Genomic DNA, 27,998 nt, shown 5'->3' on the forward strand with positions numbered 1-27,998 from the left:
TCCCAGGCTGCGTAAGCTCGACGAGCGTTCGCATTGTATAAGCGCTTTGTTGTAAAACCAAACAGGCGGCAGTAAAATCATCAATCCAAGTCGTTCAACCACGTGACGACGTCGTAAAAAAGCGCTTCCGATGTCTCACGCTCGATGAAATGATCGACTCCGTTCAACTTCCATTGCTCGACATCGACGTTGTTCTCGCATCGGTCGTACTTCGCCTTGGCGACGCGCACTTCGACGCTGTTGCCATCCGCGGGCAGGGTGTCCATGCTCTTGGCGACGACGTTCGAGCAATCCATGGCCTTACCCAGCGTGCTGAACGAATCGTCCGCCGATGGAAACGGTATGCCTCGAGCGTTCACACCTCCATCGATAGGTACAGTGTGATCGTCGGTGCCGTGCACGAGGAGCACGTTTGTTTCGCCGCTCTTTGGACGACATCTGGACGCATCAGAAAACGTACCACCCGCGAGAGACACGACGCCGCGGAAGAGTTCGGGCTTTTCGCACGCCAAGCGGCTCGCCATGAAACCTCCAGTAGCGATTCCAACGACGTAAATGCGCTTTTCATCGACGTTGAATTCCTTCTTCGCGGCGGCGACGACTTCTAGAATGTACTTTACGTCGAGGTCGTCCGTCGCCGAGATCTCTGGCAGCGCTACGGCGTCACTTCCATCCCACGCGCGGCACTCAAACTCTGGACTGTCTCGTGCGAGGATTCCCGTGATCCACGATCCGAACAGTCTGTCTTGCGAATTCGGTGAACTTTCCTGAAGGTTACACAGTACACACTCGCGCGTCGTGCGGGGAGCTCGCGGCGCCAAGTAAATCCAATTACGGTCGAGCGCGGCTTCTCGTAGCCCGCTTTGGACGAGCGTTTGCTGCCGGCGACGGGCGATACCCAATCGGTTACGCACGGCTGGCACGTTTCGCATGGACTCGAGCTTGAGCGTTTGCTGCGCGTCGTCGGACAAGCAATATCCGTGAAGGAAGACCAGCAAAGGCCTTGCTTCTGAGCCATCGTACCTCGAAGACGTCAACGCACGCACGTCCACGGTGGTGCTCAGTTGAGCCTTGAAGTCGGCGTCTCCCGCACGGCAGCTCGCGCACAGAGTGAGCAGTAAAGTGAGAATGAGAAACATTTGGAGGAGCGAACGTCGAAGAATGAAGTCCATCACTATCACGAGCCGTCTCTTTCGTCGTCTCGAACAACCTCGTCCTCACGAACGCACTTGTTCTTTGGTAGTATTCCAACCCGCTAAAATCCCGCTAATTATTCGTGCATGTAATGACGCTCACTAAAATCAATTCGAAGACGCGCACGGCGACTCGTCGCTCTCCAACGCGTTCCCGCACTCGGCGTCGCGCAGAGTCTCGCTCACCCCGCATTGACGAAAGCAAGGCGACGCAAACGCCGGATCAGCCTCCACCGAAGGCGGTGTCGCGCCGTACGTAAACTGGCATTCAAATGTCTCGTAATTTGGTGTCAACGTCACCGGCAAGCCAATCTCTTCCGTAAAAAACTTTTGCGTCGGATGCTTGCAAACGTTCGCGCAAACCGCGGCGCACCCGGTTTCCTCGAGAACGCGACATCGTTTCAACAAAACGCCCTGCTTATACCCCGCCCGCACTTTCGGCGCACCGATCATCGCCGCGAAAACACTCGTCGACACGTCATCGCTCACGTCTAGCGCGACATCCTCCGGCGCGTCGTTCACCTCCGCCTCGCCGACGAGCCACGGCAACAACATCGGAGTCACCGCCGCGGCGTGCCGAGCCGCGAACCATTTCGGGAACAACCGCAGAAATCCCCCGAACGCACCCGCAAAGCCGGGCGGCGCGCAATTTCGTATGATCATCAACCCCTTCGCTCGCGTCTCGCGCGCGCCCGAGCTCTCGCGCACTAATCGCAGGCACGCGTCCCGCACGTCCGCGAAGTCGTCGCCGTCGTCGCCGCGTGCTTTTCGTCCCGGCGTCAACTCGCGCTCCATGACCGACGCGAACGCCCTGAGAAACGCCCTGTCGACGAACGAAGTCTTGTAGTCGGGTTTCGGCGTGCTCGGACCGGCGCGTTCGCGTCGAAGGTCTCTGGGCGTCGTCTCCGGGCCTCGGTCGGTAGATGACGCAGCCGGTGACGTCCGCGACGTTCGGCGACTATTTTCGGCGCGCGCGCGCGGGCTCGCGCGCGTGCGGCGACGCGAACGCGCGCATGCGTGACCGCCCGGCGCGGACGAGGACGCGGCGCGCGAGGACGCCGCGCGCATGGTGACGGTCGCGCGCGGGAATGTGAGGCGCCGTCCGCCCGTCTACAACGCTAAAGAGCCTAAAGAGCTATGTGTCTACTTACGGTCGTACGCAGTGCGCTCGAACTTGTTGCCGAGGACGGCGTACGCTTTTTGAGCGAGTTGAAACCGCTCGGCGGCGCGCTTCTTGGCCGAGGCGTCGCCGGCGACCTTGTCGGGATGCGTCTCGAGCGCGACGAGCCGAAACGCGGCTTTAATTTCTTCCTCCGTCGCGTGCCCGAGCTTGGCGTCGAGGCGAAGGGTCTTGTAGAAGCCGTGGATGTCGCGAGAGAAACCGGGATGGCGTCCGCTGGGGGCGCCGTGCGCGTCGTCGCCGCGCGAACGCTTCCAGTTGGCGCCGTACTTGCGCTCCATCTCCGCCTCGCGTCTCGCGGCTTCGTCCGCGAGGTGCGCGCGCTCTTCCATCTCGTGTCGCATCTCTTGACGCTCGCGGAATCGGAATATTTGTGTCTCTAGAATGCTGTACGCCCACGCGCGACGTTTATCCGGATCCCAGCGCATCTTGTCCGTCTCTCGCCATCGTCGCCATTCGGCGTCGTCGCGTCGTCGCTGGACGCTCTCGTCCATCCACTCGCTGTTCCCTACTGATCGCATCGCACGCGCAAACGCGCGTTCCTCGTCGTGCACGCGCACGGCGTCAATTTTATCTTGACGCATCTTCGGCACCTGACGCGCGAGCACCGCCGCGCCCGCCGCCGCGACGGCGGACGCCAACGCGCCTTGGCCGAGAAAAAAATACGCGCTCTCGGGCCACACGTACGCGGCGATACTGGCGGGAATCGCGACCGCGCTGAACGCGAGGGCGCGCGCCTTGTGGTCACAAATCAAATCATCGCTCACGACGAGGCCCGTGACGCCGCACACGACGGCTTCGCGCGGCTGTTGAATAATCTTGTTTGCGTTTTCGTCGACGACGTACCCGTGCTCGAAGGACACGTACCACACCGGATGATAGACCGCGTACACGTCTCTCGACAGCGTCGTGAACTCGACGCATATGTCTCGCGTCGACGTCGCGCCCTTGTGTTTCTTCATCAGCTCCTCCGAGGCCTCCGCGCGCGCCACATCTCGCATGCGCGCCGCGGCGAGCGACAACGCCATGCTTCGCCTCATCTCAAACGGCTCGACCACCGTCCCTTCCGGCGCCTTCGCGCGCGCGCGCGCCCAATCCATCGCGTCGAAATCGTTCGGATCAAAGCTCACGCACGCCCCGGGCAGCAAACGATCCACGAAATCCCTCCTGTGCGCGAAACTCGCGCATATTTGACTCGCCCTCGTCGTCGCGTCGAACCGCGTCGTCTTCGCCGCCGTCCCGCTTCGCACCCAACTCCCCCCCACCTCCACCGATCCCGCGCACGACGTCTCCGCCGTGACGTCGAACACCCAATACGGCGCGTACGCCGCCCGAAACGTCGGTTCGCGCGCGCCGTCCCGGCCGCGAACGCGCCGCGGCCGCGCGCCTCGACTTCGCAACCACCGCCGCAGGGCGTCCCGCGCGTCGCGCTCGTCGCGCTCGAACGCGCGCCCTCGCGCGCCGCGCGGTCCCGACGCGCGTCCCGCGCGCGCGTCGCGCGTCGCCGCCGTCGTCGAGTCGCGCGAGTCGTCGCGCGTCGCGCGGCCGCGCCGCGCGTCGAATCCCCATCGCGTCGCCGTCGTCGCGCGTTCGCGCGCGAGCGCGCGCGTCGCGGCGGCGGCGACGCGACGCGCGCGCGCCCGCATCGCGCGCCGTCGCCTGGCGCCGTCGCCGCGCCGCGCCGGCCGTCGCGCCGCGCGCGCGTCGCGCGCGGGCGTCGCGCGCGTCGGCACCGCCAACCCTCGCGTCACTACATACCGCGAAACACACGCTAAACACGCGCGCGCGACGCGCATAAATCCAGTCCGACCGCGGTGATTCGTGACGCTCGACAACACCCTCGCGATTCCGCGACGCGACGCGGTTCGCCGAGATGGCGCGACGACGCGGACCGCGACGCCGCGGGGACGGCGACGACGACGAGTCGACCCCGCTCGTCGCTCGCGGGCGCGGGTCGACGACGCCGGCGACGGTGACGCGGGTGACGCTTTTAGTGTTGGTCGCGATGGGCGTCGTCGGCGCGTCGACCGCGCCGCGTCGACGATTCTCGGCGCGAGTCGGCGTTTTCAAGAAGGGATTGAAAACGGTGACGAGCGCGGCGAGCGGGGTGGCGAGCGCGTGGTCGAAGACGGGCGACGCCGCGTGGACCAGGGCGGAAAATCTCTCTAAAAACGCGCGTAAAAAGGTTGGCGCCGAGTTGACGGCGGCCATGCAATCCGGGCACCAAGAGATTTTTAAGCAATACGACGAGGCGTCGGGGTGGTCCCAGCAAGCGGCGAATCAAGTTGCGGGAGAGGCGACAGAACTCGGGGACGACGTCGAGAAGACGGCGAAGATGATTGCCGAGTTCCTCGACGGTTATAAATGCGACATCGGCGTCAAAGACTTGAAGAAGACCGTTGACGATATTAAAAACGCGGTCGGCTCAAACTCTTTGAAATCCATGTACGACAAGGTGACGGGATCTCCGAATAGGTATTTCAAGAACATGGACGACTTGGCTTGCCAGATGATGTGGGATACGTCTGGATTCGCGCAAGCTGCATCCGTGATGGAGGCTTTCATCGAGTTGGCCAAGGATAAGTGTCCGCTCGTCGTCAAGGGTTCGAGTAAGCCCGCTTTCACCTATGGTTTCTCCGTCTCGGGTGACATTGTCGGCGTCGTACTCAGCGCCGGTCGCTCTGGCGAAGTCGGTCTCGGCATCGACTTGTCTGGCCAAAAGTTTTGCTACGCTGGCCATTGCGTCTACTCGGGCTTCACCTTGGATGTACCTCAAGTGGGTGTGGACTTCAACGTCGTTGTCTCCGGTTGGAAGTCGATGTCAGACGTGTCTGGTCGGTCGAACATGATGGCTTTCGGCTTGAGTGGCGAGTTACCAGACTCCGCCATCCCAGATTTTGACGTTGATCTCACGCTCGTCACCGGCGGCGCCAAGATGAGCAACATATTGGGCGTCTCCAAGGCGTTAGGCGTCGGTCAAGACGCGTCTGAGCTGCCGGTGACGGGCAGCTTCGCCAAGGGTACGTGTATAACTCCTTGGTGCGTCACGTATGAAGGAGGTTCGTGCGCCGGTGATCCGGGAGAAGGGCGCGATTTCAAGTGCTATATCTCCAGACATTCGTCGTTCCGGCTTCCTGCTCCCTTTGCGGGTCAAACCGTTCAAGACCGATGGGATTACTACAATCGCAAATCGGAATCGGGCAAAAAGATGCGCAAAGAAATCGAATCGAATAATGACAAGTATCCGATTTACGAAGGGTGCGAGTTCGGCGACGCCGAGATGGAGTGTTACTACGACAAGTTCTACGCCAAGGCTCATCCAAAGGATTACGACGACATCGAGAAAAAAGTGAACAAAGAATCTTGCAACGGCTTCTCCTCTGACTCTGAATGCTCCAAGAATCGCCGCGAGAGGATCATCGAGAAGAAGGTGAGCCGCGCCAAGGCTGATTTCTTCAAAGATAAGGGTGGCTGGAAAAACGAACCGACTTCTTACGCGAAGTGCGGCATTTAAGACGCGCGTTCCACCGCGGGCGCGCGCGCCGCACGATTTTGCCGACGACGCTGTAAATAATATTGAAATCATCGCTCGCGTCCGCGCCCCCGTCGTCGTCGTCGTCGCCTTTCCCCGCGTCCGTCCGCGTCCATCCTTCGTCGCGGCGCGCCTGCATTCACAATAAATTCGTCATGATGCCGTTACGCACAGTCAGAATACGCCATTTGACGCGTATAACGCGCATGTCCGCACATGGCGCAAACGCCGAGGCGATTAGGGCACGCGCGATCGACGCGAATTATGCGCACCGCACATTCCCGCGCCGCGCGCGACGAACGCGCGGATTCGCGCGACGACGCCGTCGACGCGCGCGTTCGTGGGAGACGCCTCGCGGCCGGGCACCGTTCGAAACGATCGCGAACGCGCGACGCGAAAAACGGACGTCGATCGCGTTCGCGACGGCGGAATCATAAGAGTCGTTTGTTTGAATTTCGGATTCGAATCCGAGCGACGCGAGCGCGCGCTCTCGGCGAGCGGGAGCGGCGGGCGAGCGAGAGCGAATGGCGAGGAGTGCGTGGACGCGGCGAGGCGATGCGAGGCGCGCGAGAGCGAGGACGAGGGCGCGGGGGGGGAAGGACGGGGCGCGCGCGACGACGCGCGTCGCGCGCGACGCGCGCGAAGAAAGACGACGACGACGCGACGACGACGACGCGACGACGACGACGATCGCGGGACTGACGAGGGCGTTGATGTGCGCGCGCGCGCAGGCGTCGGGAGCGGCGCGATGCCGGCTTCGGCGGAAGATTCCATCGGGTGGTACCTGAGCTTGTACTGGCCGGCGATGAATAAGGAGTTCAAGGGCGTGGTGCAAAAGTACGATCACGATTCCAAGCATCACACGGTGAAGTGGGATAACGCGCCGAAAGGGAGCGATGGCGTGACCGAGGTTGATTTGACCGAGGGCGAGTTGACGTGGTTGAAGGCGCCGGAGAAGCCCGTGAAGAAGGCCGCGAAGGGCAAGCCGGCGGCGGCGAAAGCGAAACCCAAAGCGTACAAGGAGTACGATGCCTTGGAGACCATGGATGATTTGGAAGCGCGATTCACGGGCAAAACGACCAAGGCGGTGGCGTTTCAAGTGTTGAAGAACAGCGGCGTAAACGGGATGACGCTTCAAGAAATAGTCGACGAGTCGCAAAAGCTTGGGCTTCGGGACTGGACGCAGTGCAAACAGCCAAAGACGACCATCAACGTGTGCGTGAGTCAAGATTCGGCGTTTGTGAAGATTTCTCCCGGACGCGTGGGTTTGCGCATCAACGGCGCGCAAACGAGAGACGCTTCGCAAGAACCCAAGCACGTGAAGGCGTCGGGCGCTTCGAAAAAGCGTGGGCGTCCGCCGAAGACGGGCGAGGCCAAGCCGAAAAAAGTGCAACGTCAAGAACCGCAACACTGGGAGCGCAAGCCTCCGATTGATTTGTCGATTGAGGTGTACACGAGCAACAACACGCACGTGACCAACGCGCCAATCTCAGTTGCGTACAACGTTACCATTAAGGCTTTGAAAAAGGCCATCTCGAATAACACCAAGGGCATGCTCAAGCCGCACTATCAGCAACTTTACCACGATAACCGAAACATCGGTATGGATGAGGATGCGTTTTTGGTGCACGCGGTTCGCCCGCACAAATTTGAGCGCACGCTCGATTTGAAGCTCGTCATCAGCGATCAGTAGACACTACAACAGTGACAGCGGTAACAGGCACATCATAGCCCGCGCGACAACACCAGGCGGAAATCTAATCATCGATCATGTGTCGCGCGCGTTGTAAATCGAATATTCCATAAACGACTTCGTCTCGAGTTGAATTACAACGTCTACGCCGCGACAGCCATCATGCCGCGCAAAACGAGCTCGCGAAGCGCCCAAGTGGGCTTGGTGTACTTTCGCCCGTCTTTGGTGGTATACTCCTTATCCACCAACTGCATGGCCCAAAGGTAGTGGACGGATTGAATGTCGTCCTCGGCGCCCTCGACGACGGCGCCGGATTTGTCGCGAACGCAGTTGATTTGTTGGCAACTAAAAGTCAGCACGACGAGGGGCTCGTTTTCCATCAAACGAACTTCCATGAGCTCGACTTCACTTAAATCTAAGATCCTCGGATCCACGTGCTGTCCTTCGTGCTTCCAAAGGTTCATCTGCCCGGATAACCGCTCGAGCATTTCGCTCGAAATATTCGTTTGCTTCAACGCCTCGACGTCGCCCTTGAGGTAGGCGCCGAGAACTTTGGGAATATCTCTGCGCACTTCGGCGATAAAATCGTTAATGTTAAACATCGGATCTCGCTGACGAATCATGCGATACGCCTCGCCTTGCTCGGTCTCGCTGAACAGGTTATCCTGAAAGTCTTGAATGCGGTGCACCACGGGCGAGTCGCTCGTCTCCCATCGTTCGCGCATATCCTCCGCCAGCTCCGCCCCCTTGGCGTACGGCGCGGTCTTCTTCAACCCCTCGAGCTTATCGAACGCGCTCGCGATCCCGAGCTTGGACTTCACCCCTCCCCACAACTTTCCGAACGCGCTCGGTTTCGGCGCCGCCGTCGTCGCCACCGCCGTCGTCCCGTCGTACGGTTCAAACATCGCCTCATCGTACCCCGCCGCCTTCCTTCGCTCCGCCGCCGCGTCCCCCGGATCCATCATCGCCAACCGATACTCCTCCTTCACCGCATCGATCGCCATCGCCGCGAATCCGCTCGGCGTCGTCCACGACTTTTTCCCCCCCGCCCTCGCGTCGCCCGTCGCCGCCGCCGCCGCCCGTCGTCCCGCCTTCCGCGCCGCCTCGCCCGCCTCCCTCGCCGCGTCGTCCACCGCGTCGACGTCGATGCCCGACGCTCTCGCGCGCGCCCGCATCTCCGCCGCCGCCTCCGCCGCGTACGTCGTCGCCCGCGCGCGTAAATCATCGAATCCCCGCGCGTCCGATCGCGTCGACGTCTTCCCCGTCGCCTCGCTCGCCGCGTCGCGCGGCGCGCGCGAGCGGCGCGTCGCGTCGCCGTCGTCGCGCGTCGCGTCGCGCGCGCGCGCGTCGTCGCGCTTGAGCGCGCGCGCGGACGCGCGAAGCGACGACATCGCGCGCGCGCGCGTCGCGTCGGCGCGCGTCGTCGCGCTCGAACGCGGCGCGACGCGCGCGAGCGCGCTCGAGCGCGACGCGACGCGCGCGAGCGACGCGTCGCCGAGCGCGCGCGCGCTCAGGCGCGCGAGCGCGCGTCGCGCGCGCGTCGCCATGGCGGCTCGAAGTGACGCGGCGACGCGGCGCGCACTTCGATGCGCGCGCGCGCCGTCGCGCGATGCGCGCGGCGCGTCGTCGGCGCGGACGCGCGACCGGACGCGCGACCGCGACCGCGCGCGGCGTCGCGTCCGCGCGCTCAAGCGCGACGACGACGCGACGAGGACGCGCATCGCGCGACGGCGCGCGGCGGCGACGCGCGCGCGCTCGGCGCGCTCATGCGCTGGCTGCGCGCGCGCGGCGTCGAAGCGTCGCGCAAGACGCAGTTCGCGCGCGGACGCATGGGCGTCGGCGGCGTCGCGATCGAGGACATGGCGCAGGGGGAGGTGATTTTCTCGCTGCGAATGCGAGACGACGACGACGCGCCGATCGCGCTGACGACGACGGAGGTCGAGAACGAGCGCGGACCGCTGCGAACGCTGGCGAAGATGGTGAACGCGACGAGGCTGACGAGTAGGTACGCTGGGGTGATCGAGGACGAGTGGGGATTTCCGTTGGATTCGACGCGCGCGGCGACGCTGGCGCTGGCGCTGGCGCGGGAAGTCGAGCTGGGGGACGACGCGTACTGGCGCGCGTACGTCGATTTGTTGCCTCGAGAGGTGGATAGCTTGCAGATGTGGGACGATGACGAGCTCGAGGCGCTGCAGGGGTCGAGATTGATCGAAAGGGCGCGGCGAAGACGCGCGCTGGTGCGACGGGAATACGAAGCGACGCGCGAGGCGTTGGGGGCGACGGCGCCGTCGTACGAGTCGTTTCGATGGGCGTACGCCACCGTGCTCGCGCGCGCGTTCGTGCTTCCAGATTTGAACTGCATGGCGCTGTTGCCGGGATTAGATTTGTACAATTCCGCGCGCGACGCGGAAAAGTGTACGGTGGAGCGACTCGGGCACGTCGAAGACGACGACGACGAAGACGACGACGAGGACGTCGCGTTCGCGAACGAGGGCGAAGCGCAAGTCACGCTTCGCGTCGGTATCGGTGGCGCGGCGGCGGGAACGCAGCTGTTTCACGATTACGCCGACCACACCTCGGGCGGGGCGTTGCTCGAATTCGGTTTCGTGTACCACGGCGAACGCGAGCGAGGCTCGGGCGTGGACGCCGTCGAGACGAGTCTTGTGCGCGCGTACGACGCACTCGACGCGCGTTCGCGCGCGTTTCTCGCCGAACGCGTGTTCGGTGCGTTCAACGTGCGCACCAGCCTGACGTTTGAGCTCTCGAACGTGGGTGGCGTGTACAAACCCGCCCTTCGCGGCGCCGCGTGCGTTCCGCTCGAAATGTGGCGCGCCGCGAGGGCGTTGGCGCTCTCGCCCGAGCGCGCGCTCCCGGCGTCGTTAGACGACGTCTTGGACGAAGACACCGAAATTCGAGCGCGTCGCATCATCCTCGACGCTCTCAAAGCCGAGCGCGCGCGCTACGCCGCGACGTCGATCGAGGAAGACGTCCGCGCGCTTCGCCTCGCGCTCGACGCCGGCGCCGCCGCGCGTCGAACCGCCGCCGCGCTCGACGTGCGCGTCGGCGAGAAATCCCTCCTCGACGACGTCATCACCGATTTAGAAACGAACGCGCGACGCGCACGGCGCGGATAGCTCTCGACGTGGTAAACTAGTAAACATATTTATTCGTACATCGCTCGACGGCGTCGTCACGCGCGCGCGTCGTCGTCGTCGTCGTCCTTCGCCTCCCCCCTCCCCTCCTCCGGCTCGTACTCCACGCGCAGCAGCGCCTCCAGGCTCTCTCGCTTATACATCAGCGCGTCCCGTTCCTTATCGATGTCCCACGCCTCGCTCGGGTCGTCCGTCCGTCGCCATCGCTTATTCTCCTCGACCCGTCGTCGCTCATCCTCATCCCAGATCTCATCGTCGTCTTTCTTCGACCACGCGCGCGCGATCGTCGACGTCCCGGTCCCGCGCGCGCGCGCGATCCATCGCGGCGCGCGCGCGACGACGCGGCACCGCGGCTTCGTCGTCGTCGGCGGCATCGACGAGTGCGGCGGCGTCGACGCGCGCGCGGATCGCGCGGCGCGCGTCGAAAATCGGTCGCGTACTGTTTGCCCACACGCGACGTTTTCGCGCCAAATTCATTGACATGTCGCCTCGCACATCGGTCGCGGACTGTTTGCCCATACGCGACGTTTTCGCGCCAAATTCATTGACAAATGTCGCCTCGACGACGCGGACGCGCGACGACGACGCCGGCGCCGACGCGAGAGCGCGTCGCGACGACGGACGCGACGGCGCGACGGGAGGCGGCGATGACGGCGCGCGCGACGCGCGAGCGCGACGACGGCGCGCGGGCGACGACGGACGAGGGCGGCGCGCGGGCGACGACGGACGAGGATCGCGCGCGGCTGACAAAGTATTGGTTGCGACGACGGTGCTCGACGGGATCGCACGCGAGCGAGGCGACGGAGGTGGGGATGCTGACGGGAGGGGAGAGCAGCAACGAGAGCCATCAGGCGACGGGACGGCGAGCGCGACGGGGGGGGTCGGCGTCGGCGTCGACGCCGCCGGGCGCGGGGCGACGCGCGGAGAGAGGAGGGATCGATACGCCGGGACACTTCGCGTTCGCGACGCCGATGAGCGCGAGGGTGCGCGAGGAGGGGATGACGACGCCGAGAACGCCGACGCTGGCGAACGATAGTCCGGATCGAGCGCGGTTGGATGAGCTCTTGGCGGCGCCCGTGAAGCCGAATTTCGGTACGCGGGCGGCGATCGAGTGCACGCCGCGACACACGCCGTTGAAGCTGCGATTTGATGATAACGTGGACGTCGTCGTGAGTGGAACGCACGCGACGAGTAAGAAGCGCGCGCGTGGGAAGTTGAGCGATGTGTTCAAGGCGACCAAGTCGACGACGCCGAGGCTCACGCGCGCGCGAAAGGCGATGTTGTGAGCGACGCGGCGGTTCGGCGCGCAGTAATAATTAATCACGAATGTAAAACAACGACGAGAGTACTTATTTGATTACAGGTCGTCGCGACGACGGACGTCGAAACGTCCGTCGTCTCGGGCAAAACACTCCAATGACACGAACAAAGCGACAAAACTGTATATATTTACTCGGAACCCGGCACGAGGTGCGGCTCGAGCGCGGCGCGAGCGAACTCGGGCAGCACGAACGCCGCGGCGTGCACTTGCGGGTTATAATAGCGCATCGGTTTCAGCGCGCTTTCATCGGCGGGTCGCGGAAATCGCTTGGCCTTGGTGAAATCCACCGTCGACCCGTCCGCCGCGGGTTTGCTGCACATCATGAAACCGATTTGTCCGCTCGGGTAAGTCGGTATCGTGGTGTACCCGTACGCCATGGACCCACCGACGAAAATACCCTTGCACATCTTCGCCAAGTCCTCGATCAAATCGATGTGCAACCACACGCACTCGGCTTGCGTGCACACGACGCCGCCGGGCTTGAGCGCGCGGTGCATCTTTTTAAAGAACGCCTCCTCGAACAAAACGCTCGCCGGTCCGATCGGATCGCTCGAGTCGACGATGATGGCGTCGTACGTCCCCTCCTCCGCGTCCCCGACGTACTTGATCCCATCGCAAATATTCACCTCCACTCGCGCGTCGTCGAACCCCACCGCCATCGACGGCAAGAATTTCTTCGACATCTCCACCACCATCCCATCGATCTCCGCGATCTCGATCCTTTCGATCGATCCGTGTCGCGTCACCTCCCTGAGCACGCCTCCATCGCCGCCACCGACGACGAGCACGCGTTTCGGTTCCTCGTTCAGCGCGCACAGCGGCAGGTGCGTTATCATCTCCTGGTACGCGAACTCGTCCCGCTCCGTCGCCTGAATCACCCCGTCCAGCACCAGCACGTTCCCGTACGCCGAGTTTTTAAACACGTACACGTCTTGAAACTCGCTCCGTCCGCGGAACAGCTCCTCGTCGATCTTCAGCGACATCGCCTGGCCTTTCCACATTTCGCTCACCTCGCACAACCATCCCTCACCGCACGCGCCGATGCACTTGTCCGCGCTCTGCGGCGCGTCGTCGGCGTATTTATTCATCCCTCGCGCGGTCGTCGCGCGGCGACGCGGCGCGCGGACGCGGAGCGCGCGGACGCGGAGCGCGCGGAGCGAAATCGCGTCTCGGAGTGGCGGCGCCGCGCCGCACAGCTCGACGCCGCGTCCGCGTCGCGTCGCGTCGCGCGCTCGCGTCGCGACGCGCACCGCGCGCGCGATGGCGCTCACGACGTCGGTCGCGAGGGCGCGCGACGCGCGCGCGAGCGCCGATCGCGTCGTCGGTTTGGTCGGCGGTCTTCGCGTCGTCGTCGACGCGCTGCGCGAGCACGCCGCGGATGGACTCGCGACGAACGTCGCGCACGTGCGCGAGGACGCGATGTACGTCGTGTTTCTCGCGGCGAGCGTGATCGGGTTCGGGACGGTGGCGAGCGGGGAGATGATGAGCCTGCGGCGACGACGGGACAGGGCGCGCGCGGCGCTCAAGGAGTGCGCGACGATGTTGGATCTGAAGAGCAAAGAGACGAGCGGCGCGGCGGCGACGGCGGCGGTGGGGCGGAAAACGCGCGACGCGGGACGGGGGAAGCGGACGCGCGAGATCGGGGTCGGGAAAGACTTTTGGAACGAGTTGGGATATCTGTTAAAGGTGGCGTTTCCCACGGCGGGGAGCCGAGGAGGGCAGTTGTTGGGCGCGCAGTTCACGCTGCTCGTCATGCGCACGCTGTTGACGGTCAGGGCGAATAAGGTGAACACGTTCTATTTGACCAAGGCCATCTCGAGCGCGTCGTGGAAGTTTTGGGTGCGGTGGTTTTTCAACTTTGGCGGTTGGATGGCGAGCGGCGTGGTGGTGAACAGCGGGCTGCGATACACCGAGAGTTTGATCACGATCGAACTCAGAGCGGCGTTGACGAAGAAGGCGCATAAGATGTACATGGAAAACAATAACTTTTACAAGACGGCGGTTTTGCGTCAAGGCGGGTTGGATAACGTCGATCAACGCATCGTGGCGGACATCGACGCCTTCGCCAAGGAGACGGCTTTCCTGTACGGGCACTCGTTCAAGCCCATTTTGGAGTTCACGCTGAGCTTGACCGAAGCCGCGAAGGAGTTGGGCTATTCTCGCCCGCTCGCGCTTTTCGCGTCACAAATCATCATCACCGGCGTTTTGCGATCCATCGCCCCGCGACTCGGACCGATGGTCGCTCGCGAAGCCGCGCTCGAGGGCGGTTTCCGCCACACGCACGCGCGCTTGATCGCTCACGCGGAGGAAATCGCCTTATTAGACGGGGGCAAACGCGAGATTGAGATTTTAGATGAAGGCTTGGATAATTTGGTCGTCACGCAGCGCTGGCATGCGCTGCAGCGTATTCGCAAGAGCGTCGCCGACAACGTATCCAAGTTCCAAGGCTTGCTCGTGGGCAGTATTTTCGTACACGTCCCGTTCATGATGAAGGCATCAGTGTCCGAAGGCGAGCGCATTTCATCCTTCCGAGCCACCGAGGAGCTCATGCTTCGATGCGGCGGCGCGTTCACCGAAGTGTTGCTTCTCGGCAAAAATCTCGACGAACTCGCCGGATACACGCACCGGCTTTCGCAACTGTTCAAAACGTTGGATCTCGCGAGCAAGGAAGCGCGCGAAGACAAGGCTAAACTGGCTTCGGCAGGCGCTGACCACGCCGAAGGCTCGCCGATCGTGTTCGATAAAGTCACCGTAGGAGCGCCCGAGCCGGATGGCTCGCAACGCGTGTTGGTGAAGGACTTGACGCTCGCCGTGGCGTCGGGTCAACACTTGTTGATAACTGGTCCGAATGGATGCGGAAAAACGTCATTGCTTCGCGTGTTGGCTGGATTATGGGCGCCCGTGTCCGGCACCGTCACCAGACCGTCTGGCGTATCCAGCATCATGTGGTTGCCGCAACGGCCGTACTTGTTGCAAGGATCGTTGCGCGATCAAGTCGTGTACCCGCGCGACGCGCGCACGGAGAAGATCGTCGACGCGCGCGTGAAGGAGTGTCTGATGATGGCTGGCCTGGCCAAATTCGTGGACGGCTCCATGAACGTTGGATTAAACACGCGGCACTTGGAGTGGAACGATGTGTTGTCCGGCGGCGAGCGTCAGAGAATCGGTTTCGCCCGCCTTTACTATCACGCGCCAAAGTTTGCCATTCTTGACGAAGCGACGAGCGCAATCAATCCAGACGAAGAGTCCAAGCTGTACGAACGTCTCATCGAAACCGACACCACCGTCGTGAGCATCGCGCACAGGCTCGAGCTTAGAAAATTCCACAAGTTGGAACTCAAAATCGCGGGCGACGGCGAAGGCGGTTTTCGAATCCTCAAACTTTAGATTACTTGTGATAGCACGTATATTACATTAATGCGTCGACGTCGTCAAGTATGCGAACAACAGCATGGGCGCGCCGAAGAGGCCGACCATGGTGAGCATCGCCTGCGTGTTCAGCGCCTTGACTTCTTCTTCGTCGATTTCGCCCGCAAACTTTTCGTTCGCCATCTTGATCAGGTACTCGTCGTACGCGTCTAGTTTTGCGGCGTCCATGTAATCGAATAAGTCCGATTTCATCTTCTTGGAAGCCGTCGTCATCCCCCAAATCATTCGATCCGCTTGCTTGGACACGTTTCCGTACTGGTTTCCGATGCACCGACGATACTGCTTCAACGCCTCATCTCGGCGCTGCAAGTTGTCCAGACAGATGGCGTAGTTGAAGATTATCCTCCCGCCCATCTCCGTCTTTTGCCCGATGCGATCGAGCGCCCACGGCTCGAGCAAATCGAGCGCGTCTTGCATGTATCCTCGCTTCATCGCCTCGCCCGAACGCTCCAAAACCTCCCGCACCTCCGCGTACTCCGCGTTCGTCAGCGTCATCCCCTGATCCTCGCGATATTTCGCCAATTTCTTCGCCACTCTCGCCCTTCGCGCCGCGATCGCCTCCTCGTCCTCCAACTCCTCCCGTTTAACGGTTCGTCCGCCGCCGTACGTCTTCGATATATCCGGCGGTCGCTCGAACACCCCCCACGTGCTCACCGACGGTTTATACACCGCGTCCTCCACGTCGTACCCCACCGCCTTCTCGTCCGCGTCGAACGGGTCGTAATCCCGGTCCCGCGTCAAGATGCGCACCGTCACCTCCCGTTTGCGCGTCGCCCCCGTCGCGCCGTCGCTCGCCGTCTCGCTCGCGAACGTCCCGTCCGTCGTCGACGCCTCCATCGCGTCGTCCCGATCGCCTCCGTCGCCCTCCGCGCGCGCGCGCTCCATCGCCGCCGCGTACTCGCGCGCCTTTTTCACGCGATCCTCCACCGACGCGCGCAGATCGATCCTCGCGTCCGCGTCCTCGCGCGGCGCCGCGCGCGCGCGAGAGCGACGCCGTCGCGCGACGCGCGTCGGCGCCCGCGGCCGCGCGACGCGCGCGACGCGCGCCGCGCGCGCCATCGCGCGCGCCGCTCTCGCGCGATCGCGCGCGCGCGACCGCGCGACGTTCGCGTCTCGAGGTTCGACGTCGAAACCGACGCGAGGTTCGATCGCGCGCGCTCGAACCTCGCGATCGCGGGTTCGATCGCGCGCGCGCCGACGTCACTGCGCGTCGATGCCCGCGACCGGGACGGCGTCGTCGCGCGACGAGATCGTGCCCCCGCGACGAGGCGCGCGAAATCCATGGGTGCTCGTCGGTGCGGGCGCCACGGCGGCGGTGTTGCTCGCGGGATTCGTCGCGTTCAGGGCTGGGGACGCGCGCGCGTCGCAGCGGATGATGCGCGCGCGAGTGCTCGCGCAGGGCGCGACGGTGGCGCTGATGGTGGCGACGTCCGCGGGAGGACTGTCGAGCGCGACGTCTTGGACGCTCGCGCGTCCCGGCGCGGGCGGGACGGCGGGCGAGGGGTGACGGACGCGCGGGCGAACGCGCGCGGGTTCGCGGCGAGCGCGACGACGACGCGCGGCGACGACGACGCGTCGACGTCGCGCGACGGAGGCGCGAGCGATGGTGGGGAGCGCGGGCGCGACGGTGACGCGAGAGACGCGCGCGCGAGGCGGGACGAGGAGTCGCGCGCGGTGCTGCGCGAACGCGCGCTGCGAGCGGCGTTGAAGCGCGTGCGCGAGCTGGGATGGACGGACGCCGCCGTCGACGCGGGATTGAGGGATTTGAATTTGTCGCCCGCGATGCGCGCGATCGTTCGCGGCGACGCGGGGGCGGGCGCGAGGGACTCGGGACCGGGCGACGGGCTCGCGGGGGAGTTGGCGGGATACTTTGAGGAGTGCGCGGACGCGGCGTTTCACGCGAAGGTCGTCGCCGAGGGCGAGACGCTGCGCGCGATGAAGTCGCGCGAGCGCGTGAAGTGGCTGATGCGCGCGCGTTTGGAGATGATCGAGTCCAAGCTCGATTCGTGGCCGCGCGCGCTCGCCGCGATGGCGACGCCGCGGTACGCGATGACGACGCTTCGGCGTCGCGCCGCGCTCGCGGATTTCATCGCCGACGCCGCGGACGTCGACGCCTTGGACGTGCTTCCGGATTCGTTGGATACGTTTCGTTGGCACGCCGAACGCGCCGCGATGCTCGCGCTGTACGCCGCCACCGAGTTACGCTTGTTGACGGATTCGAGCAAGGATCGTCGCAAGACGTGGGCCTTTCTCGACGCCCGCGTCGACGACATCGCGCGATCCCGCGTCGACGTCCTCGAGCTCAAGTCGTACATCGACGTCTTCGCGCGCGACGCCGACTTGACGACGCTCGGCGCGTCGTTCGCGAGCAAAGACGCGCTCGCCGCGGCGTTCGCGCCCGTCGCCGACGTCTTCGCTCGCGCGTCTCGCGCCGTCTTCTCGACCCCTTCGCGCGACGCGTCCGAGCGCGACCCGCCGCGCGACTCGCCCGATCGATAGTTTACCCGGTAGTCTTAATGCTCACGCGCGCGCCTTTAACCGACTTCGCGCGCGCTCGCCGTCGCGTTTTGTGTCGCTTCGGTCGCTCCACTCCCGGGTGTTTCACGCCCGAATCGTCGCGCCGCCGCGCGCCGCGCGTCACGCGCGCGCGCTCGAGCGATGTCGTTCGACCTGCGCTGCGCCGTCCTGTGCTACGCCCTCGCCGGCGTCGCGCACGAGCTCGCGCACGTCCTCGCGCACGCCGCGCTCGCGCTCGCGAAGCGTCGCGGGTCGGTCGCCGTCTTCGACGCGTGCGCCGCGCTCGACGCGCGCGCGTCGCCGTCGTCGCTCGCGGCGACGCTCGCGCGCGCGCTCGGACGGTGGAGCGCGTTCGCGGACGCGCTCGACGACGCGTCGTGCGCGAACGCGCGCGCGATCGTGCGATGGGCGGGCGCGCTGGCGAGCCTGGGCGCGGCGGCGGCGGCGACGACGCGAACGCGAGGCGACAAAAGCGGAACGAGCGCGGCGCTGCGAGTCGCGTGCTGGGCGACGGTCCTGGACGCGGTGTGCACGGACGTGCTGGACGCGCTGCCGCGCGCGCGAGGGACGGTGCTGTGCGGGAACTTTGGGATTATTTTGATAAACGCGGCGTGGTGCGAGAGCGAACGCGGGAAGCGGGCGTTTGATTTGTTGGAGAAGATGGTGTACGTGACGATGATGCGAGGGGCGCAGAGCGGTGGAGTCGTGACGTTCGACGAGTGCCGTGAGAAGGCGCGAGGGGAGGGTGCGGCTGTGGCGCTGCGCGGCGCGAGAAGTCGCGTGGTGAACATGAAGCGCACGGATTTGAGCAAGCTCGTGCGAGCAAAGGCGGAACGCGACTGCGGAGGGGCGAAGATGGGTCGACAAAACGTCACGCGCATGATCGTCGGCCACACGCGGTTCGCGACGACGTCCAAGGCTACGTTTGACGGCACGCATCCGCATCAGTGGTCGCCGCCGCAGCAGTGTCTCGTGTACGGGCAAAAACAGAAAACGCCCGGGCCGACGCGCGTCGGCGTGGAGAATTACATCACGCACAACGGCGATTTCGACTTTTACCAAATCAACAAAAACTGGTACGAGCTCGGTGAGATGCAGCGGTGGTTAGAAATCGCCACGGGACATCCCATGCCGAGCGTGGTGGATTCTGCCGCCATCGCTGGCGTTATCGATTTACTCAGAGCGCAGGGGAGCTTCGCGCTCGCCGCGAGATTTGCGGTGTGCGTGGGGCTGAACACGAGCGACGCGTCGAAGGACGCCCCCGTGCCAACGCTCGCGAAATTCGAAGAAATCGCGCGGTATTTTGAAAACGCTTTGGATGCGTCGCTGAGTGCAGGTAAACATACCGTTCGCGAGCTCGGCTTTCAGGCGAGCACGCGCGAGTTGCTCACGGAAAAGGTCGTATCCGCGCTCGAGGGCGAAGGCAAAGCAGCGATCGAGTGCATCAACTATTACATCGATGAAGAAATGGGATCGAGTCTACGACACTTTGTGCGATCGACGATCGATGCATTCTTCGACAACGATAGCTTATTCGTGACGAAGACATTTCTCGCCAACGCGAAAGGTTCGTTTGGTTTGATGGTGACAAACTCTTTAGATGCGCATCGGCAGCTTTGCGTCGCCGCGCGGGGGCAAACTATAAGCATCGCGTTCTACCCGAAGAAGGGTTTGATTTGTTACGGCTCTGAACAAGCCGCCGTTAAAGCGGGTTTGTCGATCCCGACACCAGGTGGTGACGTGTTGGCGAGCGTTCACGGCGGTGAATTCGGCGACGACAACGCCGCCGTGCGTCTCGACTTGGACGATTTGAATGGCGAAATTTGTTTGTTAGATTGGGAAGACGGCGACGAACCCGCGGTGTCGTTCCCGAACTCGCACTTGGAGCAATACCCACTCATGGGTGGCAAAGTTACCGTCGTCCTCGCCGCTGAAGGTACATCTGGCGTGAGCAAGTCAACCATCGGAACGCCTGCGCAGAGTCTCGTCATGCGCAAGCCGAGCCTACACGTGGGCGTTAGCGTGGACAAGAAGCTGTTTCGCCGAATGACTCGACTCGAAGGGAACGACCTCATCAAGCCGCTTTTACCCGATCGAGAGGACTTGGTGCTGCACGATATTCACGATATTCCCAAAATTTTGCGAAACATTCAGGAAGACTGGCAAAATCGCCCACAGGCCACGATTAGTCTCAATCGACTCACGGCTTGGAACCTTGCGCGTTGTTTGCGGCGACGTCTCGATCGCCGACTCAACAGTACGACAAAGTCATCGCGTTCAATAGATGTCGTCGTCACCGGTTGTGAAGTGTCGCTTTGGCTAGCCGAACAATTTGCGGCTGATTTACAGCAAGCGTTCCCCCGGCTGACGGTGAAAGCTGTGAGCTCGAATAAAATACTCGGTTTGTTCGGCCAAGACATTCCCATCCCAACAGTGGGATTCCCAGACTCAAAGAAGAACGATGACTTTACGGACTCTGTCGTCATTGTCGTCAGTCACTCTGGCGGGACGTTTGCGCCACTCGCGACTTCGAATCTCCTCGTGAGCTCCACGAGCTCCATCTTCGTCGTCGCCAGCGAATGGGACACACAAATCGGCAAACAACTCAGAGCGATCAAGTCTGATGGGGCCTTCTGCAGCCGTATCTTTAGCACAGATGTTGGCGTCCGACCAGCTGAGCCGTGTTCGGTGAGCGTTGCGGCGACGCAGCAACTTTTGACGCAAATTTTCATGCACATGTCACTCGTGATTCTCGGTAACGCCGATTACCGCAAGTACGCGGGCGCCGTGGTTACGAAGCACGACTTGGCGGAACTCGAAAGGTGCAATCAAATGAACATCACCGCGCTGGAAGAAATAGTGGGAGTGAAAGCGACGGGCGAAAAGGTCGACTCGTCGACGGAGCGTAGTCTTCGAGCGCAAGGCGACGAGTGGTCCGATCACGTTCTCGAAGGCGTCAAGGGGTGGATGATGTCGTTTGCATACATCGTCGGCACCGTAACGGCGGGATACCCGCTCATCACCGGCGTTGCCGCCGCTTGTGGACTCGCGGCGACTTGGGCGTTTTACCTCACACGATTCTTCGACGCGTTGATTTACGTGTTTCTTCCTCAAATCAACATAACCATTATTCGTTTGGTGCAAGGACGAAACTTGCGTCATCGCATGACGGGTCGAACGGTTGTCATCGGCGACGTTCCGTGGGTCGCACAGGCTGCAGATGCGTTTCTGTCAAAGATTTTTGCATGCTCGTACTCTGCCGCTGGGTTGAACGTTCTCAGTGGTAATCCAAACGATCATCTCGTGCACCGACACACGCACCGCGTCGTTCGCGGCGCATTGCTCGTGGTCGGTCGTCCCGACGGTAGGCTCGCCGCGCTAACGTCCGCTGAGGCGACGACATCGCTCTCGCTCGCCCAAGCAAGTTCTATCCAAAGTTACGGCGGAACGTGCGAATCGATCACGATCGGGCACTCACCGTATAAGCTTCCACTATCAAAGAATGGTATCTTCCTCAAACGACACCGCCCGATGTACTTGTGCGAGAAGCTCGTGCTCGAGCGCGAGGGGGAAAAGAGTTTAGACGGTCGCTCGCCCGGCTCCTTGCTCGGCGTGTACAACAAGTATCACGAGGAAGGGGCGGAACTCTCTGTACATTCGCTTTCGCGTCGAAACGCGGTGCAAGTTCTCACAGCTTCGAGGATTAAGGCGGATAGACAGAAGGGTAATTTGCGCTCGGTGTTCGACGAAATCGACGTCAACCGCGACGGCAAACTATGCCTCGCTGAGTTCACGCAAGCGTACAAGAAAGTGGACGAATCGCTCACAGACGCACAAATAGCGAAGCTTTTCCGCGATGCAGACGTTGACAACAGCGGTACATTGGACTACGATGAGTTTTGCGAAGTCATGAACCTTCCCGAAATGGACATGTTGAACATTCTCGAGGCAGATGCTCGAAACGAGGAAGGTTTGCTCATGGTGGAGCCGTCGCACGAAGATTATTTCGGGCAATCCATTCGACGAAGCGCACCGAAAAAGATCAAGGCGTACACTCTGGTGGAGTCTCAAGAGTTCAGCATGAGCTTGTACGAATCACGAATCGCGTCTTTGCAGCGCTTCGTCTCCATGACGGTGATGTTTCACCAAATGGGTGACCGGGCTCAAAAGTTTTGGCGAAACGTCTCTTTCGGATATCTGGGATATCGCATGGATCGCACGCACAGTATCATGCGTATCGCCACCACGGCCTCACCCGTGAGCGGCGCTGAAGTGCGCGACCGGCGTCATTTTATCGCCCTCGTCACCGCGTTCAACAACGCGCTCGGCGTCATCGACAACTCCGGCCACATTCTTCTCTCTCGAAGACGCACGGAAAGCTACCGCCTCACATCGCGGCAAAAGTCCGCCGCGAGGCTTTCGCGTCAGAGCTCCGTCGCTAGCGCCACTGGCGCGTGAATCTAGCGCATCTCGCGCCCATTTGTTTTAATACCGAAGCGCCGTCGCGTCTCGCTCTCGTCCCGCCCTCGCCCCAGACCTCGCCGCGCGATGCGCCGCCGCGCCCTCGCGCGCGCGCTCGCGCGCTGGTGCGACGCGCCGTTGTCGTCGTCTCGTCCGTCGCCTCGCGCGCGAACGATCGCCCGCGCGTCGTCGACGAAGCCAAACGACGACGACGAAAACTTTGTCCCGAGCGCCAAAGCGCGCGCCTTCATGCGCGCGTTAAACCTTCGCGACGACGATCTCACGACCGCTCGCGACGAGGTGCGACCGAGGGACAAAGCTTACGTCGATCGGCGTCGCGTGCGCGCGGAGGGAGGACGCGGCGGCGGCGGGGTGGCGTCGTTCGCGATGGATGGCGGTTCGCGGCGGCGACGCGGCGCCGACGGCGGCGACGGCGGTAAGGGCGGCGACGTCGTTCTCGTGGCATGCGCGCGGACGAAAGGGCTGGGAGACGTGAAGAATTTATTGCGAGGCGCGACGGGAGGTGCGGGAGGGGCGCAGGGACGGATCGGGAGTCGAGGCGCGGACGCGCGCGCGCGCGTGCCGCTAGGGACCATCGTGTGGCGCGAACTCGCGGACGGCGACGACGACGGCGGCGGCGGCGCGATCGATTTCACGCACTGGGGCACGGATTCACCGGTATCGTCGACGGCGGACGCGTCGGAAAGCGACGATGAATCGCGAGTGAATGAGAATGGTTGGACGCGGCCGCGCGGGCTCAGTAGAGGCGAATGGCTCGTCGTCGCCGACTTGACGCGCGACGGACAAACGTGCGTGCTCGCCCGAGGCGGGAAGGGAGGTAAAGGGAATAAACGCATGCCCGTTGGACGCGAAGCCGGGACGCGCGAGCCGGGCGCTCCGGGTGAAGAAGGTAAATTCGTGTTGGAGTTGAAAACCGTCGCCGACGTCGGGCTGGTGGGACTGCCGAACGCGGGAAAAAGCACGCTCTTGCGCGCTTTGTCCAACGCGACGCCGCGCGTCGGGTCTTACGCGTTCACCACGATGCAACCACAACTTGGCGCGGTATCGGCAACGGACGGCGAGACGATCACGCTGGCAGACATTCCCGGCTTGATCAAAGGGGCACACGAAAACAAAGGGTTGGGGCATAATTTCTTGCGACACGTCGAGCGATGCGAGGCGTTGGCGTACGTGGTAGATTTATCGAGCGGCGACGGCGTCAAACCTTGGGATGCGTTGGATATCCTCAAGCGCGAGTTGGAGGAGTACTTACCAGGACTTTCTAAACGCCCTGGGTTCATCGTCGCGACGAAGACGGATTTGCCGCACACGGCGCGGACGTTGAAGGCGCTTCGAGCGCGCACGGCGCCTACGCCCGTCTTTGCTGTGTCAGCGGCGAATCGCGAAGGCACGGACGAGGTTCTTCGCGTGTTTGAGAACGAAATCATAGGAAATAGACGAGTGTAGCGATTTAGCGACAGATGTAGATAACTAACAAGAACTAGAGGTGCAGTAAGTTTACGCCGATTGCCGCGTTGGACGCGCGCTTCGCGCATTGGGCGCGCGCTCCTTTTTCGACGACGATTTCCGAGCGGGCGCGCGCGCCTTACTCTCACGAGTACTCCCTTCCAATGGCGAAAGCTCAGCATCTCGTTCTCGCTCTGCCGCCGCGTTCAGCTTGCGTTGCCACGAAATCAAGTACGCCGCCGTCGTCGTGACGGCGACGATCCACGCGATGACTACGTGACGAGGCCAAGGAGCGGTGAATTTACCGCGACCGTTTTTCACGACGACCAAAAATTCAACGATGAGCACCGCGAGCGCTAACCACGCGTTCGGGCCGAGCTTGGCCTCCCCCACGTCCGGGGTTTCGATGAAGACGTAATATTCGCGAATCGCGATGTTAGACATGGCGAACCACAACCCGAGACGGTACAAGCAAAAGTTGTGCGACGGCGGCACGTGCAAGACGAACTTCATGAAGAACAGGTTCAAGTCAAACACCAACCCACAAAACACGAGAAACGCGCACTTCAAGAACCGACTGGGCGATCCGGTGGGACGCCACGTGTAGTGATCGACGCTCGCCGGCGTGAGCGACGTCAAAACCGTCTTCAGCGCTCCGCGCACCGGCGAACGCGGCGGCTCCTTCGCCGCCGCCGATCGAGACGACGCCTTCTTCCCGCTCCAATCGTGAAATTTCCCACGCATGAACTTCACGAGCCACATTCCCGCACAGATGCCCAACAAGTTACAAATCATCACGTCCCACACCCACATGTCCCACCAGCACTCGTTAAAATTGGGTTGCCAGTGCTCAAACGTCAGCTCGCACAGCTCGAACGCGATTGAATACGCCCACAACAACCCCCAATCCCTGATCGCCACCGCCTTACCGAACCATCCCAGCACGTGAGCCACGGTAAACTCATCGAACAGCGTTTCGTACACGATTCCAAACGATCCGCTTCGATGTCCCGGCGTGTACACGCGGCAATCGCCGCCGTAGCTCCTCGTCGGCAGCGGCGTCCCCAAGTCGTCCCAAAAGAATTTCAGCATCTTTTGCGCGTCCGCGGGCGTTTGAAACAGCAGCACTATCAACGCCAGAAGGTACATCGTGAACGCCGCGTGCACCACCTTCCACACCGCCGCGTGCGGTCGCGTCATGTGCGTCGCCGGTCCCTGCAGCGCGCCGTACGCCAGGTACGCGCCCAGCGCGCCCGTCGCGCCTCGACGGATCCCGTCCTCCGTCGTCCATCGCGCGTCGTTCGCGTCGTTCGCGAACGCGTGCGTGGCGACCGCCAGCGCGACCGCGCCGCACGCGAGCATCGTGAGCGTGTGCGGCGAGCGCGCGAGTCGCGCGACCGTCGACGTGCTATTCTCGGCCCATCGCATCTTCGCGCGCGCGTCGCGTCGAGCGCGTCGCGCGCCCGGCGCGGCGCGCGGTGCGTTCGCGCGCGGCGCGCGGTGCGTTCGCGCGCGCGGTGCGCGTCGAGCGTTCGCGCGCGTCGGCCGTCGCGCGTCTCGAAGTGAAGATTTGTCGTCGACGGTGCATCGCGTCCACGCGCGCGCGAACGCGACCGCCACACGCGCGCGCGCGCGCGACGACGCGATGCACCGCGCGCGCGACGACGCGCGCGACGACGCGCGCGACGACGGCGACGACGCGCGCGACGACGCGCGCGACGGCGCGAACGATTGGATGCGAGCGATTGAAAATCTCCAACCGACGACGCCGCGCGGCTGCGCCGCGTGCGCGGTGCTGGTCGCGATCGCGCTCAAGGCGACGACGGCGAACGAGTCGTCGTTCGCGCTCGGCGCGCTCGTCGGGTGCGCGGGAACGCTCGCGGCGCAGGTGGCGGCGGTGACGCGCGCGGTGCGAGCGAACGCGGCGGCGACGGCGGCGCGAGAGGTCGCGGACGCGGCGGCGCGGGAGGAGTTCGATCGCGGGCGCGACGACGACGCGAGAAACGGGGACGAGGGGCGGAACGCGGGCGTCGGGGCGACGACGAGCGTCGGGGAGGCGCCGCATTCGGGATGGATCGTGGTCGCGCGAGCGAACGCGAAGAGCGCGAAGGGCGCGGCGGCGAGCGGCGAGAAGAAGTTTGCGCGATTGACGCGCGATGGGAGGTTGCAGCTCGCGAATGAGCGCGGTGGAGAGGTGGTGGACGTGATCGATCTGTGCGGGTGCGATGTGGCGTTGACGAAGTTTCCGGGATTGGAAAAGCCGACGGAGTTGCGATGGCACAAGTCGACGCCGATGGTGGTGCGTCACGGCGATCGCGCGGTGTATCGATCGATGAAGACGGTGTGGCTGTTTGCGTTGTCGTCACCGGCAAAAGAGGCGTGGTTCGTGGCGCTGATGACGTGCGTGGAGCGTTTGCGCGCGGAGAGTGGCGGCGCCGAAGCGGACGCGCGCGCGCTCGACCGCATGCGCGTCGAGGCGGATGATTTCGCAAAGTTTACGCAAGAGACGAAGAAATACAAGGAAGAATCCGCGCGGCGAGACGCACACGCGCAAGGCACGCACTCTGCGGGCGCGGGTACGGCTGGGGCGACGATAAACGCTCTTGGATCGAGGCTGCTATTCGACATGTTTCGCGACGAGCGTTGGCAACTCGAGCAAAAGGAAAAGTTGGTCAACAAGATGAATAACGCTCCGGGCACGCCCAAGTTTGTCGGTACGTTTGAGATCACGCATATCGACTTCGGATCAACGGTGCCGCACATCATTAGCGCTCGCGTGCCGAGCTTTAGCTCGTCGAGCGCGCCCTGGGATGGCGCCTCTATGCCGGGGCGCGGCTTCTCGCACGCGCTCGAACTCGACGTCGAGTACGTTGGTCGGGCGACAATGACCGTGCAGACGCGCGTGGATTTGTCCAAGTACGCGCAAGACATGGAGAGTGAGGCGAATAACGTGTCGAACGCGGAGTCCGTCGACGAAATCGCGCGGAGTTTTTCGAGTATAAAAAAGGCGGCGGCTCGCGAGGCGGCGAGAGTTGTCACCTCGCTTTCTGATACACTTAGCGCGACGCCGTTGCGCTTCACGCTAACCCTGAAGAAGTGTCAGGGCGTCATGCGTCTGTGGATTCCACCGCCCCCGGGCGATCGTTTGTGGTGGGGGTTGATCAAGGAGCCGGACATCGATCTTGAAATCATCCCCGAGCTCGGCGCCGCGGCGATCTCTCATGAGGGTATCGCCTCGCGTGTCTCGCAATTCCTTCGCAACCTATTCGTTGCCGACATGCACTCCCAACTTCTGCTGCCGAACTGCGTCGCTGAGCCTTGGAAGGAGCTTCGACCGTTCGTAAGCGCGATGGAGTTGTCGCTCGCCGAGGCGGCGACGGAGGAGTTCTCGGCCTTGCAGCCGCCTTCGCCTTCGCCCTCACCAATCAACACTGAACGTGAACGTCCAGCTGAACGTGACCGTCCAGCAGTATCGAACGTGACGACGCCAGCGTCGACTCCCAGACCCTCGTTCGACACCCCCACGTCACCACCGCCCGAGCAAGTGATGGAGAGTCCACCTGTGTCGCCGAAAGCGTCCGTCGCGCCCATCGCCGCCGTGAGCGCGTCGCTCCCATCCTCCCCCACCGCCACCATCACCGGTCTCGCGACGACGACATCTACCGAGCCGCCACCCAAACGTCCAGCATCCGAAGACATCCAAGCCAAGCCAACGTCGTCTTTCTTCGCCCAGGCGAAATCGTTCACGCAAAAGCTCGAACGTTCCTTCGGCGACGACTTCAAGGATTTCACCGCCGCCGTCAAAGACGCCGGCGTCGCCGGCGGATTGAAGCACGTCTCCAAGAACATCGAAAAAGTTATCGCGCCGACGTCAAGCAAAGATCCCGCGCAACCATCCTCTTCGAATGTGTTAAAGAACGATTAGCCCGTCGCCGCGCTCAAAAATTTGAAATTTCAAACCAGCTGTCGCAACTTCACGTCGACGTCCCCACACCGCGACGCTCGTCGCGCGTCCGACGGACGACGACGCGAACCGCGCGCAAACCCTGCGCG

The 27,998-nt window shown here is 63.0% G+C and overlaps 17 protein-coding genes across 17 annotated transcripts; 9 read left to right on the top strand and 8 right to left on the bottom strand.

Annotated features, from left to right (window-relative positions):
• Window positions 1–80: 80 nt before the first annotated feature.
• OSTLU_26429 (predicted protein) lies at window positions 81–1,172 on the bottom strand (the record flags this gene model as incomplete). The annotated part of the gene is made up of 1 exon (XM_001420410.1): window positions 81–1,172. The coding sequence occupies one exon, from the start codon at window positions 1,170–1,172 to the stop codon at window positions 81–83; it is 1,092 nt and encodes a 363-aa protein (XP_001420447.1).
• A 129-nt stretch (window positions 1,173–1,301) lies between these two features.
• Window positions 1,302–1,988, bottom strand: OSTLU_26430 (predicted protein; the record flags this gene model as incomplete). The annotated part of the gene is made up of 1 exon (XM_001420411.1): window positions 1,302–1,988. One exon carries the CDS (start codon window positions 1,986–1,988, stop codon window positions 1,302–1,304), a length of 687 nt encoding a protein of 228 aa, XP_001420448.1.
• A 298-nt stretch (window positions 1,989–2,286) lies between these two features.
• OSTLU_26431 (predicted protein) lies at window positions 2,287–3,473 on the bottom strand (the record flags this gene model as incomplete). The annotated part of the gene is made up of 1 exon (XM_001420412.1): window positions 2,287–3,473. One exon carries the CDS (start codon window positions 3,471–3,473, stop codon window positions 2,337–2,339), a length of 1,137 nt encoding a protein of 378 aa, XP_001420449.1. The 3' UTR covers window positions 2,287–2,336.
• Window positions 3,474–4,218: 745 nt separating this feature from the next.
• Window positions 4,219–5,943, top strand: OSTLU_25220 (predicted protein). Its single transcript, XM_001420239.1, has one exon. The coding sequence runs from the start codon at window positions 4,247–4,249 to the stop codon at window positions 5,885–5,887; it is 1,641 nt and encodes a 546-aa protein (XP_001420276.1). The 5' UTR covers window positions 4,219–4,246; the 3' UTR covers window positions 5,888–5,943.
• Window positions 5,944–6,182: 239 nt separating this feature from the next.
• OSTLU_26433 (predicted protein) lies at window positions 6,183–7,688 on the top strand. Its single transcript, XM_001420240.1, has 2 exons — window positions 6,183–6,439; window positions 6,637–7,688. The coding sequence occupies exons 1-2, from the start codon at window positions 6,430–6,432 to the stop codon at window positions 7,596–7,598; spliced, it is 972 nt and encodes a 323-aa protein (XP_001420277.1). The 5' UTR covers window positions 6,183–6,429; the 3' UTR covers window positions 7,599–7,688.
• Window positions 7,689–7,741: 53 nt separating this feature from the next.
• On the bottom strand, window positions 7,742–8,602 carry OSTLU_94921 (MPT family transporter: inner membrane translocase (import) Tim44; the record flags this gene model as incomplete). The annotated part of the gene is made up of 1 exon (XM_001420413.1): window positions 7,742–8,602. The coding sequence occupies one exon, from the start codon at window positions 8,600–8,602 to the stop codon at window positions 7,742–7,744; it is 861 nt and encodes a 286-aa protein (XP_001420450.1).
• An 825-nt stretch (window positions 8,603–9,427) lies between these two features.
• Window positions 9,428–10,732, top strand: OSTLU_26435 (predicted protein; the record flags this gene model as incomplete). Its single annotated transcript, XM_001420241.1, has 1 exon — window positions 9,428–10,732. The coding sequence occupies one exon, from the start codon at window positions 9,428–9,430 to the stop codon at window positions 10,730–10,732; it is 1,305 nt and encodes a 434-aa protein (XP_001420278.1).
• Window positions 10,733–10,788: 56 nt separating this feature from the next.
• On the bottom strand, window positions 10,789–11,124 carry OSTLU_93433 (predicted protein; the record flags this gene model as incomplete). The annotated part of the gene is made up of 1 exon (XM_001420414.1): window positions 10,789–11,124. One exon carries the CDS (start codon window positions 11,122–11,124, stop codon window positions 10,789–10,791), a length of 336 nt encoding a protein of 111 aa, XP_001420451.1.
• A 273-nt stretch (window positions 11,125–11,397) lies between these two features.
• On the top strand, window positions 11,398–12,036 carry OSTLU_93434 (predicted protein; the record flags this gene model as incomplete). Its single annotated transcript, XM_001420242.1, has 1 exon — window positions 11,398–12,036. One exon carries the CDS (start codon window positions 11,398–11,400, stop codon window positions 12,034–12,036), a length of 639 nt encoding a protein of 212 aa, XP_001420279.1.
• Window positions 12,037–12,199: 163 nt separating this feature from the next.
• Window positions 12,200–13,159, bottom strand: SPD1 (Spermidine synthase; the record flags this gene model as incomplete). The annotated part of the gene is made up of 1 exon (XM_001420415.1): window positions 12,200–13,159. The coding sequence occupies one exon, from the start codon at window positions 13,157–13,159 to the stop codon at window positions 12,200–12,202; it is 960 nt and encodes a 319-aa protein (XP_001420452.1).
• A 451-nt stretch (window positions 13,160–13,610) lies between these two features.
• Window positions 13,611–15,458, top strand: OSTLU_43996 (ABC(ABCD) family transporter: long-chain fatty acid (ALDP-like protein); the record flags this gene model as incomplete). The annotated part of the gene is made up of 1 exon (XM_001420243.1): window positions 13,611–15,458. One exon carries the CDS (start codon window positions 13,611–13,613, stop codon window positions 15,456–15,458), a length of 1,848 nt encoding a protein of 615 aa, XP_001420280.1.
• A 27-nt stretch (window positions 15,459–15,485) lies between these two features.
• On the bottom strand, window positions 15,486–16,337 carry OSTLU_26439 (predicted protein; the record flags this gene model as incomplete). Its single annotated transcript, XM_001420416.1, has 1 exon — window positions 15,486–16,337. The coding sequence occupies one exon, from the start codon at window positions 16,335–16,337 to the stop codon at window positions 15,486–15,488; it is 852 nt and encodes a 283-aa protein (XP_001420453.1).
• A 379-nt stretch (window positions 16,338–16,716) lies between these two features.
• OSTLU_26441 (predicted protein) lies at window positions 16,717–17,999 on the top strand (the record flags this gene model as incomplete). The annotated part of the gene is made up of 1 exon (XM_001420244.1): window positions 16,717–17,999. The coding sequence occupies exon 1, from the start codon at window positions 17,283–17,285 to the stop codon at window positions 17,997–17,999; it is 717 nt and encodes a 238-aa protein (XP_001420281.1). The 5' UTR covers window positions 16,717–17,282.
• Window positions 18,000–21,704: 3,705 nt separating this feature from the next.
• On the top strand, window positions 21,705–21,929 carry OSTLU_9233 (predicted protein; the record flags this gene model as incomplete). The annotated part of the gene is made up of 1 exon (XM_001420245.1): window positions 21,705–21,929. A coding segment is annotated over one exon (225 nt), but the record flags the coding sequence as incomplete, so codon positions are not given.
• Window positions 21,930–22,865: 936 nt separating this feature from the next.
• Window positions 22,866–23,945, top strand: OSTLU_13035 (predicted protein; the record flags this gene model as incomplete). The annotated part of the gene is made up of 2 exons (XM_001420246.1): window positions 22,866–23,077; window positions 23,240–23,945. 2 exons carry the CDS (start codon window positions 22,866–22,868, stop codon window positions 23,943–23,945), a joined length of 918 nt encoding a protein of 305 aa, XP_001420283.1.
• Window positions 23,946–24,233: 288 nt separating this feature from the next.
• Window positions 24,234–25,331, bottom strand: OSTLU_3295 (predicted protein; the record flags this gene model as incomplete). Its single annotated transcript, XM_001420417.1, has 1 exon — window positions 24,234–25,331. A coding segment is annotated over one exon (1,098 nt), but the record flags the coding sequence as incomplete, so codon positions are not given.
• A 259-nt stretch (window positions 25,332–25,590) lies between these two features.
• On the top strand, window positions 25,591–27,870 carry OSTLU_93436 (predicted protein; the record flags this gene model as incomplete). Its single annotated transcript, XM_001420247.1, has 1 exon — window positions 25,591–27,870. One exon carries the CDS (start codon window positions 25,591–25,593, stop codon window positions 27,868–27,870), a length of 2,280 nt encoding a protein of 759 aa, XP_001420284.1.
• Between the last annotated feature and the right edge of the window lie 128 nt (window positions 27,871–27,998).

Source organism: Ostreococcus lucimarinus, chromosome 11 (assembly GCF_000092065.1).
Source record: "Ostreococcus lucimarinus CCE9901 chromosome 11, complete sequence".
NCBI classification, from domain to species: domain Eukaryota; kingdom Viridiplantae; phylum Chlorophyta; class Mamiellophyceae; order Mamiellales; family Bathycoccaceae; genus Ostreococcus; species Ostreococcus sp. 'lucimarinus'.

What these genes read in the sequence shown, in the direction of transcription:
- OSTLU_25220 (XM_001420239.1), top strand. Translation starts at nt 4,247, where the DNA reads ATGGCGCGACGACGCGGACCGCGACGCCGCGGGGACGGCGACGACGAC.